General features: G+C 39.0%; 1 protein-coding gene across 1 annotated transcript in view; it reads left to right on the top strand.

Moving 5' to 3' along the window:
* The first annotated feature begins 1,542 nt into the window (after positions 1-1,542).
* arhgap27 (Rho GTPase activating protein 27) overlaps positions 1,543-14,274 on the top strand; it is a 54,116-nt gene continuing 41,384 nt past the window's right edge. Inside the window, exons 1-3 of the mRNA XM_041816271.1 lie at positions 1,543-1,647; positions 6,956-7,782; positions 10,062-10,106. Coding sequence (XP_041672205.1) covers positions 7,009-7,782; positions 10,062-10,106 — 819 coding nt within the window. The 5' untranslated portion in view covers positions 1,543-1,647; positions 6,956-7,008. The remainder of the gene's footprint in view (positions 1,648-6,955; positions 7,783-10,061; positions 10,107-14,274) is intronic.

Here is a 14,274-nt window from a genome sequence, read left to right as displayed (position 1 = left end):
GCGGACGACAGGAAGGACGGTTCAATATTATATCTTCTGAGTTCAATACCGCGCGTGCACGACTGAAAATCTAAGCTGATTTCAAATGTAATGACGTATTTTTTGCTCCCATGTTTTCAAAACACAAGAAGGAAAAATAAAAGTGCTAAAGCATCTTTTGATTTCAGAGCGTTCTCATGATAAAATCCCTTTCTCAATATGTACCTAGTATTTACAACAGCAAATAAAAGTAAACAAATATCTATGTATAACTGCTGATAAATAGCCTATTCAATTGTTTCTACATTACGTATAATCACATTTTCTGTACAAAAATATAATCTAAAGTAAAATCATCTAAAGCACTGGTTTGCTTTACAGAATCAATGGGCACAAATTCCCCCCGAAATACTCCAAAATCTTGTGGAAAGCCTGCTTATAGCTACAAAAGTACATGTATTTGAGTGCAATGCCATTCCAGTCTCTGTTGGTGGTTTCCATAAAGCATGGCTGCTTGCATTTCCCTTGAAAATCCAGCAGAGGGCACACATGCCTTAATGCAAAGAAGCAGTGCTTAGCTGGCAGTAATGTGCTGTACATTTATAAATCAATGAACATTAAGTGTGAGGTTTTGCTTTACAGTCATAATGGTATCATGATTTATTCAGCTGTAAAAGCTTTACCATGCCCTCCATCATCCTTTTAAAATATGCCAACTTTAAAAGCATTTCAGGTTAATTCCCCATGCTTGTTTTCATGATGTTATTTGCAGTATTTCTGTGCTGTAATGTCAAAAATGAGTCATTATTTGTGCCATTTTCCCCTCCTACCCTCTGTGAGTGGGCTGCAATAAAAAGAACACACTAGTATCAATAGTGGATCGGGAAGTATTATCAGTCACACTTCCCATTTCTTGGCCTTTAGTGCTGTAATGTATCAGCGGCTGCTCGACTGAGTAGAGAAACACACACTCAAACACACAGAACAGGAAACAGGAGTGTGTCAGGCAGTAGAGACGGCAGCAGCAGTTTAAGCTCCAACGACTCGGACTACTCTGATAAAAACCTACTTCAGCGACGCATGAGAGAGGCACCTGATGAGGAGAAATTTATGGACACAAAATCAGGCAAGTAGAAGTTATATTAATTCTAAAATTAGGCCTTAGGGTATAAAAGTCTTGGGTGGAATTTCACTTAAAGTAAAGTCAAACTTAAGCTTGAGATTTTGTTCTGATTCATTTGAGTTGTGCTGACTTGTTTTTGTGTAGTGATATGATATAGCTAAGTTTAACGTGATATTATTAGTAACATTAAACCCTTTGAGTTTTTAAAGTCATATCTGAGTTTTGTTTCATTTAGAATTTCCTAATTTTTAATATATTTAGACAGTATATAATTTACAAATTCTTTGTAAGCTGGTTTTCATTTGTTTTAAATGGTATGTACATTTTATGATTTCATATGCTTATAACAAGATTGTCTGCATATTTTATAACCAAAACCCCACTAACTATGACACCAACTGTGTTTGTTTCTTTGCATTTTATGTGTGCTGTTGCTACAGGTGACAAAAAACAGCTGTTAATCATCTTTGTGATTCATGGATCATACAAAGCAAGATAACACAAATTGAGATTGCTGCGTGACGTCGTGCTGACGCCGACTCAAGGTTGGTGCAGGCTTCCTGTTTTGCGGCGAGGCACTTTTCGGTCTAGTGCTTTCATGGTCTGTGAGTGACTTGAGATTGAAGATGTTTTGCAGCAGATGGAAGCAACTTCCTGTCTGCAAAACAGCTTCAGACTCCGTCAGCCTTTTGTGTTTATACTCTTAACTCCAAAGTGCATCTATCTGACTTGTTAAGCAGCATTCTTGTGATAAAATCAAGCGCTGGTTATGGATGGATTACCGAGCCAAGACAGAGCTTCAGGGCAGAGTGACTGTTACATTTAAAGTTAAAATGTAAATCAGATATTTACAATGAATGAGGTAAAGACTTCCAGTAAGGTGAGAATACATAGCATGCAAATGGCTGAAGACAGAAGATGAAATACAACTACAGAGATGAAATACCACCACAAATTGATTCAAGTAAATAACACACACAAATGACGACAAAAAATCTTACAAATATACAAAAAAGACCACAGAAGAGGTTTAAAAAAAATCAATAAAGAGACATAAAGGGACAAAAAGCAGGTTTAAAGGACTATGGAGGATGTAAAAACGCAAAAATTGAATGCACAAACATAGAAAAACTAGAATAAAGCCCAGTAAGGCAAAAACGTCAAGAAATAGACACAACCTGCCTCAAAGGCAACCCCAAATGAATAATAATAAAAAACTAAACTAAACTAAACACAAATTTGACTAAAAACAATGACAAAGACATGACAACCAGGAAGACCCAGACATCCAGGGTGAGGCGTAAAAAGAAGCACAAAAGATAATCTAATATTCACAAACTGTACCAAAAATGACAAGAGGAATAATGGCTGTTTGGGTACAGTTGCAATCAAAATGATTTAACCTCCATTGCAAATCTGGTTTATTATGAAAATTTACTGACTTTTAGCTGTTTGCAATGAACAAATCAAACAAAAGGAAGTGGAAAAGCTCAAGACGACGAATGCTTCAAGTGGTTTCCCCAAATTCAGCTGAAAATAATAATAATAAAAATAACTTTATTTATATAGCACTTTTAAAATCAGGGCTTTACAAAGTGCTTTGACATGCAGAAAATCAACAAGAAGAAACCAGCAAAAGATAGAGACAACAAACAACAACATTAAGAGAACACTCAAGGGAAGAGACACTAAACAAGGTCAAAATCCAGACTATATGTTCAGCCCAAACAACATTATTAATGAGACATTGTTAGAAATAAAAAATTCATGGAGGTCATAAGAGCTTTGATATGTTTCACATGACATTGCCAGAACTGAGACGTCATGGATATAGAAAATCAAAACAGTAAGAGGAGTAAGAGATATTAAAACATGGATAAGAACAGTAAAAGGTATTAAAACAAGCTAAAAATCAGAAGTAGTAAAGAGTTAATAGTAACAATAATAGTAACAGTAAAATAGCAGAAGTAGCAGTACTGTAATAATAAAAGTCAAGATAAAAAGGTAGAATACTGAATGGAATAAGAATGAGTAAGAAGACAGCACATAAAAACAATTCTATAAAAATGGGTTTTAAGAAGTGATTTAAAAGCGGTGACTGTTTCTGCATGCCTTATCTCTTCTGGGAGGTCGTTCCAAAGTCGAGGGGCCCTGATGGAAAAGGCCCTGTCATCTTTAGTTACAAGTCTCAACTTTGGAACGACCAGGCAGCCTCTCCTGAGGATCTCAGGGTGCAGGCTGGCTCATAGGGGGTTAAAAGTTCTGTTACATATACTGGAGTGCTTTAAAAGTAATGAGTAAAATCTTAAAATCAATTCTAAAAAAATGCAAAATGCAACTTATAATGACATTTCCAGTCTCAACATTATTCGACTCCTGCATGGCAAGCATCTTTGGTTCTTAGATCACCTTTTTGCTTCTTTGACCTTCTGCAAACAACATGCATATCCAGACACCAGCTTCTGGCTGCGTTCCTGAGGAATCTCATCCCATTCCTCATGTGCAATGGCCTCCAGTTCAGTAATATTCTCAGGTCAGCATGCTGCAGCCGCCTTCTTCAAATCCCATCGGAGATCTTCTATGGGGTTCATGCAGGCGACTGTGATGGTCATTGTAGAATCTTTTTCTGCAACCAAGCCTTGGTGGAATTTAAGGTATGCTTGGGGTCACTGTCCTGTTAGAAGGGCCAGTGACAACCAGGCTTCAGTATCCTCACTGAAGGTATGACGGTTCCTTCTAGGATTTCCTGATACTTCAATTAATCCATCTTGCCGAATCACCGCAATGCTTAACGGTGGGCATGGTGTTCTTTTCAGCGCATGCTTCATTCTCCTTCCTCCAGACATACCGCTGATCCATCGTGCCAAAAAGTTATAGTTTTGTTTCATTGCTCCACAGAGCAGAGCATATTTGAGCGGACTTTTCTTGAACTCTTGGGTCAGTAGGGGGTGTACGTCTCGGAGTTCTGGCACGGAAACTGTCTACATTCAGAATGTGCCTTAATGTACTCACTGAAACCTCAGTCCCTGTTGCCAACAAGTTTTGCTGGAGGTCTTTTGTACTCACAACCTGCCTTCTTAGATATCTAGTTGCAGCCATTGATAGGTTACTTTTTCTTGCCTGTCCAGGTCGAAGCCCTTAATAAGTTGCATCAGGTGTGCTTGAAACAACACTGGTTTTACATATTTGAGCTGCAGTGAGGGATTCTGTACAGGGGTTGAATAATTTTGAGACTGGAGAGATCATTGTAAGTTGCAATTTCAGTTGCACAGGCTGATGCTCTACTTGCCCCTTCTACCAACACTATCACAACTCATTACTACACTTTCAACAGACCCAGTCTTAGCAAGACAGAGGGAGAAGCAGAGCAAGGGTGAGATGCCCTGGCTGGGGCTAGTACTCAACCCCACCGGACTAGGCTGATGCTCTACCTCCCCATTCTACCTACCCATCCACGATTCCAACTACAACAAGGCTGCAATTCCTATTGCCAACATGACACATGCAAAAGTTACACAAGAGACTTTGAGGAGAGAGAGAGAGCTTAGCAAGAGGGTGAGGGAGGCAGAGCTAGGGTGAGGTGCCCTGACTGGTGCTCTACCTCCCTCTTCTACCCACACTATCACAACTCAAATTACACCTTCAACAGACCCAGGCTCAGCAAGAGGAAGAGCGACAAGGACAAGCAAAAACAGATTTAAAAATGACTGTTAAACAAAAGAGATGCAAGACGGACAAACAAACAAAACAACAGAAAGAGACAAAACAGTAAAAATCAACATGGAAACAAGCCAATGAGGAACGATTACAATAAGATTTAAAACTTAATGCAAAATAACAACATTCAGATGCCTTATAACTACTTAATGACCCGGCAATGTCAATGAGAAGACAAAACAACTACAAACCTAACCTTGCAAAGCAGATGGATACACCCGTTTACTTGTTTTTCACTGGCGAATTCATCTTGCAAAGCTCCCATCTGAACCGTTTGGACCCGGTTAGAAAGTGACAAGACCAATCAGCAACGAGGGGCAGTACTTTCAGGCGCAGCAGAGTTGTGATGTAAACAAGCAGCAGCAAGAGCTGGTGCAGTTATGGAGGAAGAGATTAGCGTGGATGCTGCTAAAGCGCCAGTTTCATCAGAACCTGACAACATTTCTTCATTAAAAGAAGAACAAAGAACAGGAGTTGTTTTCTTTTCAAAAACGGCAAAAGTCGAGTACTTACATGTCTATAGTCGCCATGTTTTGTGTTATTCCTCAGTAGCTGCGCACGCGCAGCTTGATAGCGGTTATGTCACGTGTTTTGTTGCTCTGATTGGCCCGTAGAGATGTGACAGACAGAACGTTCACCCAATCACTCTCCGAGTTTTTTTTCAAAGCCTCTGCCTTTTCTCAAAGGTTTCCTATTGAAGCTTTCCCAGATGGATGTGTTTCACACATCCATCTGGGGTGTCAGGTTACTACAAACCCCAATTCTAAAAAAAGGTTTGGATGTTGTGTCAAATGTAAATAAAACAGAACAGTTATTTTCATGTCAGGTCTGAACTGCATGCTCCCCAGTCTACTACCCTCATTCTCATACTCTGAAGTCACGCTGTTCTAACTCAGGCAGGATGCGGTTTGGCATTGCCTTGCTGTAATAAGCATTGACATCCCTGAAAAAGACATTGTCTGGATGGAAGCATGTGTTGTTCCAAAAACATGCATGTACCTCTCAGTGTCAATGGTGCGTTCACAGATGTATAAGTGACCCATGCCATGCCATGTGCACTAAAACACCTGCACACCATCACACATGCTGGCTTTTGAACTTAATAACAATCCGGATGGTTCTTTCCCTTTAGAGCCTGCAAGACTTGACAGACAATATTTCATAAAACAATTTGAAATGTGGAGTTGCCAAACCACAGCACACTTTTTCATTTTAGGTCAGTCCATGTCACATGAACTTTGACCCAGAGAAGTCAGCAGTGCGTCTGGATGTTGTTGATGCATGGCTTCCTCTTTGCATGTCTTAATTTACATTTGTAGATGGAGTTACATACTGTGTCAATGGACTTACTGTCTGTTTTGTAATATCAGTCACAGAATGACGTCGGTTTGGACACAGTGCAACCTGAGACTTCGAAGGTCATGCAATGTTGCTGTTCCACTTTGCCCCACTTTACAGCAGAGATTTATCTGATTTTTCTAACTCTTAATGATATTATGATGGTGAAATCTCTAAATTCCTCGTTGTTGCACATTGAGGAATGGTCATAAACTGTGGGACTATTTTCTATCATTGCACTAGCCCTTGTTACCAATGTTCCAGGTTTGTTTTTTGTTTTTTTTTGTTTTTTTTTTTAGCATTCTACAACTGTCTTAGTATTCTCTTGCCCCTGTCCCAATTTTTTTGGAACATGTTACAGAAATAAGATTCAGAATGTGTGTATATTTTGAAAAGTGTATTAGTTTGACCGTTAGATTCTTTTCTTTGTCCCGAATATACCGTAAGTGGAAAAGGATTTGCAAATCTCTGTATTCTGTTTATATTCACATTTTACACAACGTCCCATTTCTTTAGATGTAGGGCTTGTATAGATACACACCACCTTCTACAAACAGGAGGGTTTTTCTTGATTTGTGGGACCTGATGTTGTGTTAGAGATACAGAATCTTTCTTAATATCTATGCATAGGTACAGATTGATTCATAATTCATCCCTGACACATTTCATCCTCCACAAAGGAGAAGCATATTTCTATAGTTTGATACAAATTTAAATTTGAACTGTAGCTTCTGGCTGACATTAACATTGGCTTCTTCTCTAAACCCACCATAATTTCTCATTTCCTTTATTTTCCAGCTCCAGGATGTTGACCCTGCATTAACAGAGGCCACGCAGGGAACAAGCAGAGCATGGCGCTGGTTTCGGTGCAGTATGACTTTGAATACACAGCAAAGGATGGACGACTCGTCTCCATCAAACCGAATGAAAGCTACATCCTGCTCTCTAAGACTAATGAGCACTGGTGGCACGTCTGCAAAGACCAGCACACCAAACCATTTTACGTCCCTGCACAGTATGTAAAGGAGGTTTCATTACAATCTGCAGACTCTACTGGTCTAAACAAGGCAGATCCACCTAAGTGTGACATAAACAGTAAGCCTGTGGATGTGGCTATAGTAACACCAGGTAAGGCACATATTCAGGAGGCTTCAAGAGAGAAATACCGCTTCTCCACTTTTGGTTTCTGTGAGAATTTACCTGATGTGAAACTTTGTGGGACTTTTAAGGAAGGACTGACCACAAGCAGCAGAAGCAGCTTAGCACTAAACCTGGATGATAAAAAGACAAAAAATACCTCTGCATCTACTGATAATGACAAACTGCAGCTGTATGCAAAACCTCAGCATGTGCCAAAGGCAAAAAAAAGACCAAAACAACCAGAAAGATCTCTGCCGCATGATGAAATACAACAACCACAAACCTTTCTGCAAGATGACGACATGGATTTCCCTCTACCTCCAAGTTCCCCCATATATGACACCATACCAGAGATCGTTGTACCAGATTTTGACTCTTTTTCTGATCTGCCTCCTCCTATTTTAAATGACACATTCATGTTGGTGCAGCAGGATGTAGATCAAACCGCAAACCTTGTTTCTACAAATGCATCTCCCACTGACCAGGTAAGTTAATGCTGGTTTTATACTAGTGCATGATTCAGTAAGACAGGATGTCATTGTGTTTAACAGCCAGCAGAGGGCGCACTTTCACCATGTAATGCATGCAGTTGGTGTCAGCTGGAGTCCAGTGCATACAGAAGTTTCCTCTTTATGTTTACTTGGGATTTGATCTAGATATTTCTAATTTATTTAGATCCAATCTGTATTTTGACACAAAAATACAAATAATGTGCAAAGTGTGAGTTTTCAAAATAGGGCCATAATAGGGGGGCACACTTCTTTTTGAACATTTTTTGCATTGAAGATGCACCATTAATGCCTCAGAACTTTTTAGTGATTTCAAGCATCACTAAATGTCACAAGGATGATCACATACTGATACTGAATACATTCATGGATCATTTCTTTGTCCCAGCGCCCTCCTCTGCCGATTGAACGTTTCCTCCTCTGATTTTTTAACTTAAGCATTCAGCCTCTGCACAGTCAGTTTAGGTTTATGGTTATCTGTCTTCATATGGATCATCATCAGTCCTGCAGAAAAAGCCTCTTGGACCCATGCCCAAATCCCAGCAGGAAGCCCACCAACTTCAGCTCAATTTCAAACTAAGGCGCTCATGATGGTGCCAAATGATTTTAACCTGTTGTAACTTTTGCACACATTACTGTATATCCTTCAACATTCTATATCAACACACTCACATTCAAACAGCCCATCACAGCGCCCCCTAGCAGCAACAGGAAGTGAAACAAATTTGATTTCTCTTTATTCCTCTTACCTGCTAAACTATAATATTGAATTCCCTCAATAATTGTCCACAACACAGACATATTTCATTTAAGAATGTTTCACTGGTGATGGCAAGCATTTTGATAGGTCGCCCGTTTGACAGGAGGTTGGTGTAACTCTTATACCAAACATCTGATTGTCTTTAAATTTCTCATGTATAATCAAGGTCTGCCCCTCTATACATTTAAATTTTAATTTCATGGTTTTGCTGTAGTGCCGCCTACTATAAGAAGCCAGTAACACCTCCAACAGAAAACGTCCTACTCATCATACTTTCACCTAGTGTTGACAGTCAGTACAAACTCATATAGTAAGTGCAATATGTACTTTTTATGACAGTCCTAGGAGGATCTACATGCTGCTTATGTGCTGTGGCCATGGGCGAAGCACAGGGGGGAAAAGGGTACTGATTACCTGAGCCCAAAGTAAAAAAGGAGGCTATTCCTCCCTTAAAATGTCAAAATGTTGTAGCCCAGCACTGCAAAATAATGCAAGTAAATTTCATTTAACCACACTGCTCATAAATGGGGAAATGCAAAAATACATTAAAATGTATAGATATTTGTTAAAATTAATCAATATTTATTGCTTAGGTTGCTGGTTAAGGGGGGCCCTGTGTTAAATTCTTTCTGGGGGCCCAAAATCCCTGTCTACACGCCTGGCTGGAGCAAAGTGCATGAGTTGCTAACACCAAGCAAAGGGCAAACTACACTTAGCATACGAGCTTGAAGGTGTTGCTATTTAAGCTAGTTGTTGAAGAGTGATATACAATTAGCATAGGCCTACTTACCTAGAAAGATGCTAGGTTTACTGATTACAAGCTAGCAGGACAGTTTAACCTTACAACACGCCATGATATTTGTAGGATATTTATTTAGAAAAAAGGCAAAACTAACATTAGTTAAAGCTAACAACACAAAAACGAACACGTTTGAGACTGAGTTAGCATAGTCGCACCTAGCTAACAGTTAACACCTTTCATTCAAATAGCCATGCCCCCCAGTTTATACGATTTCTTTTGCATTAATTGAATTTAAAAATATTTTTGAACCCTTAACAACCACAAAGGGTCAAACTACATTTCGTACCGGGTTTGATGTTACTATTTAAGCTTATTTTTTAACAGCCTATATGAAAACAAGCCTCCACCTACTTATCTAGAAAGATTTACTGATGACAAGCTAGCTGTACACACTTTAATTTATCACTCTTCAGGTTTTTAATTCTTCACCAAAATGTATGCAGAAGAACTACTTGTCTTTTTGACATTGTTAGTATTTCCAACCGTCCAAACGGGGGACTACATTACCCATAATGCAAAATAAGAAGATTGGTTCTGTAATGCTCATTATTGGTTAAGGAGTGGGATAATAACGGCCTTGTGATACGTCATTTTTTTAGGTCAAGAGCCCGTATTAGACGATTTATTAACTACAAGTATAACTAATAGATCTCTTTTAGGCTAACCACTCTCTCTTCTATTTTTATTTTTCAGACTTGTAGTCCTGAGGCGTTAGCAAGGACTCAGCTGTCACTTGAGGTAATTTCCACTGCTTTCTCTTGAACAAAAAAAACTTTTACATCAACTAAAACCGGCGCAAAATCAAACTTTGAAATAGACGGTAGTAAAATGCCAAAGTTTAATCCCTATTCACAAACATGAGAGGGATATTCACTGAGTTATTTTAATGCAATATTTTTTAAACGAGAAGACTGCTTCTTTAGCCTAGACTTCTCCTTGCTGGTTTTGACACTTTGAGCTGTAAAGGTCCAGTCTTGAAATACCGCTCTGGTTGAGTTCACAGTGTCTGTGCCAGCTCATTAGAATATGAATAGCTGGCCGTCCCCTTCATGCCATCTCAAAGGACCAAAAGAGGTGTTTCTATCGTGAATACCTCTGAAAAAAACAGCTGATTTAAGATCTGTTTTGCTCAGCGAAAGTTTCTGCAGATTTGAAGTCACTTCTACCGGTAATGTGCGGCTTACATGTTGAGTAAAGTTTACTTTTGCGCGCTTTTCGTCAACTTTCTGTCACGTTCAGTGGCTTTTGGAGCATGAATGAGATTTTTGTTTGGAGAGAAGGAGGTGTTTTTGTTAAAGAGCTTTCAAACCTGCTGTAGGCTATATAGGCTGTGATGTAAGTCGAGAACAGGTTACAAACAGGTCGTGTCGGCTTGGTGACTTCTTCTGAAGGAACGGAAAGGGTTAATGTGAAAGCTGCCAGTCAGCCACTCCCAAACCTCCAGCTGCTACCTGCCTGGTTTCCCCAGCACCGATGACTATCCTGGGAATAAAGAGCAACGCACCACAGGGACACGATGAAACAGCTGCCTCTTTATCTCGCATTTAGCCTTCTCTCCGGCTGGATGTAGTCTAAAGAAGTGAAACTACGATTAATTTCAGTTTCAGGTAAGTTTCAGCGCCATTGTTTTTGTGCACCTGTTGCAAGGTTATGGGCTGGTCTGTGAGGGGAAAGTGTTTGATTCAGCTGTGTGGCACTTTGAGTCATGTAATGGCTGCAGCCTCTCCCAGTATAACCAGTCATTATATGTGCATAGGGATGGGCGATATGGATAGAATATCAGGGTGATAGCTTCATATTTTTGTCTGTAAGAAATAACAATTGATTGTTCCAATACAAGAATTATAACTGATATAATTAAATTAAAATAAATCAAATTATGTTGAAACCTGTTTGGTACCGAGGCAAGACAAATAGAAGGCCTAAACATTAAATGTTGCACAATGTTAACATATTTTGATAGTCAAAATTGCTCCTTCAACCTCCTATACTGTTTAAGTTGTACCAAAACATTGGCAACATCTCTGTATATTGAGGTTTTCAAAGTTTTCTCTACCATTTCTCTCAAAATGATACATTTTAATTATTTTGCCATAGAAATGTAGTGATTTCCCGCCATGTTTGTGGTTTAAAGAGAGAGAACATTGTTTGAATTGCACAAATATGTTGGAAACATTTGGAAAAGTGGGTAGAACTGGTAAGGATTGTAGGTCTCCCTCACTTATACCAGTTCCATACGCTGTTTGAGAATTGTCAGTGTATTTTTGCAATATTGACTGTGCGTTGGAGTTTGTTTGAAACTTTTGGTTACTAAAAACAAGAAATTGCCCAATTTCTCCTTTTTAATGGTCCAAATTGCACCTAAAACTTCCTACACCTTCAAAATTATGCAAAACAAAAATGCATTGTTTCTGTTTTTCGAGGTTTTATTAGCTAAAAAAAAATGTAATATTTTGCCATAGGAACATAGTAATTTTCAGCCATGTTTGTGTTCTGAAAAGACAGAGCATTGTCTAAATGTCACAAATATGCTGGCATCATGGGTGGAATGGTTAAGGAGAGTATGTCTCCCTTGCTCCTGACCAGTTCTTTACACTGTTACAGATATTGTGAAGGGGGGTTTAAGATGCACCCCATGTGCATGGGTGGCCCTGGTTTGGGTCTGACCTGTGGCTCCTTTCACACATGTATCTCCCCTACTCTCTCATCCCTATTTCTGGTTCTATCCATGGACCTCCTCTATGAAAAAAGTCATACAATTCTGACAAAATGTGATCTTTAGAAAAAATGTTGCTGACATATTTGTGCATTTTTACGATATATATTTGGGCTTTTTTATTCCTTTATTGATAGAATCAGAAGCAGGGTTTGAGAGAGTGGGGGACAGACATATGGGAAAGGAGCTGCAGGCAGGACCTGAACCTGGGCTGTCTGAGTGCATGTGGTGCAACTTACACACTAGTCCATCCGCACCCCATATTTGTGTATTTTTGACAGTGGCAGGAGTTTGATAGCAATATGTGGTAATTGTCTTTTCCTTTATCTCATTTAAAGATATTGATACATCTTGAAATTGCACAGTGCAGTTACCAGCACATTTTCCTGCTCCAGTAGGAGTTTTGTACTACTTTAACACACCATAATGTTTAAATTCCTGCGTTTTACTTCTACTTGTTAAAATGTGTTGTGTGAATGAACCCCCCCACACTTGTAGCAGGACCGTGGACGTGCCAGGACCCCTCAAGTGCACTAATTCTCACCCCACAATGGAGGGCCATCTCCATGGTGATGTGAGGGGGTCTGGCCCGACTCCCAACAAGCAGGGCTTTAGAGCTTTTAGTGCCAGCCCTGCCATGCAGTTGGCGTGTGTGTGCATATGTAATGTGGAGAACTTGCAATTAGCCCAAATGTAGGTCAGTTAATATCCAGGCTGTGTGATGGAGGTTGTTCTTTGGTCTCTGATGGGATGTTAGCTTTGATAAGTGGATGACAGATCCAGTTGGGATTGAGATTCTAAAGTTTGGTAACTTTACTACTTGAACAAAGGCATAGCTGGTTGGCCTCTTTTTTTTTTTAACATTGCCTTGTTGTCATGTTTATCTGAAGGCTTTCAGTTTATGATGCTTTCATTATTGTTGTTTATCATTATGTTGCGTGTGCTTCTTGCAAATACATCTAGTTGTGATCCTTATAAGTCATTGATTTGAATCATCAACCCATAAGAGCATGCACCCAATTGCATTTTGCATATTAAACATGTTAACTTTTTGGCTGCAACTTGCAAGCAAAGCAATGCGGGGGAATGCTGAAAATATTCCTATCATGTTTATTTTCACACCGGTTGTGCAGGAGCAGTGGTGTAAAATGCTAGAGGTGTGCAGTTCAAATTAAAAGGCAATCGTGTGATATTACATTTAAAAATAAAAATAAATAAAAATCTGATGATATTTTGAGCACATATACATTAAATGAATGAGGAAAAATTTAAAAATTTGAGTATGCATATGTTTTTTCACTAAAAGAATAGTTTGCACTTGTATTTTTAAAAGTTTTAGTTATTTCAGAGTCAAATAGCCTGGTAGAAGAAGCTTTTTCTCAGTCTGCATGCACGCATTGGGGTTCTGTAGCTCCGACCCGAACAGGCTGCTGTGTAGAGTTTGTGTGACTCCTAAAATTTGAACAGACCTGAAAACTACCCCTTTATGTTTATTGTTCATGAGGTATTTATCCAAAGCTGTGGTGTCGGGAGAAATCTTATCTATTTCAAATCAAACACATGAATTAAAACCAGTAAAACCAGTGAACAAAGCAGGTTCTAGTCAGATATTAATGCCTGTTTGATGCCTTTTAAAGGCTTTTGGGGGCTGTGAGCCAAGCTACAGGCCTGTTTCGTGAAAGACTATGTTCCTTTTCTTACTATGCATGACATTACAGCACATTACATTGCATTTACATGACATTGAGGCCTTTGTTGTAGTTATAAATGGCACTAGTGTGGCTGTACCCTGTGCAAGAACCAAACTTTCTGTCGGCTAACAATTACTGATGTAAGTAAACCAGTAAGACCTTGCGTTAATTTCTATGTTGTCAAATAATTTTGTCTTTGCTAAGTTTTAGAGATTCTTTAGATGTCACTGTTGGGAAAAAAAGTTGTCTGGAGCCCCTCTACCCCACCCCACTTGTACCTAAAAAAGGGCTAAAGCCCCCAAGACCCTCAGAAAAAAAAATAAAACATCAACACTGATGTTAATTGTTTCATTGATAGAAACCAGGGCAAAATACACCTACACATGTTTTTCCTGCCAAAATTTCTTGTTATAAACAATTAAAAATATAATGTTTTTTTTTCATGTATTATGTATTTTTTATGACTAATTTTGGGGCTTTTTTTGCCTTCATTGGAGAA

This window comes from Cheilinus undulatus, linkage group 20 (assembly GCF_018320785.1).
Source record: "Cheilinus undulatus linkage group 20, ASM1832078v1, whole genome shotgun sequence".
Classification (NCBI taxonomy): Eukaryota; Metazoa; Chordata; class Actinopteri; order Labriformes; family Labridae; genus Cheilinus; species Cheilinus undulatus.
This window is presented reverse-complemented; position numbering and strand designations above follow the sequence as displayed.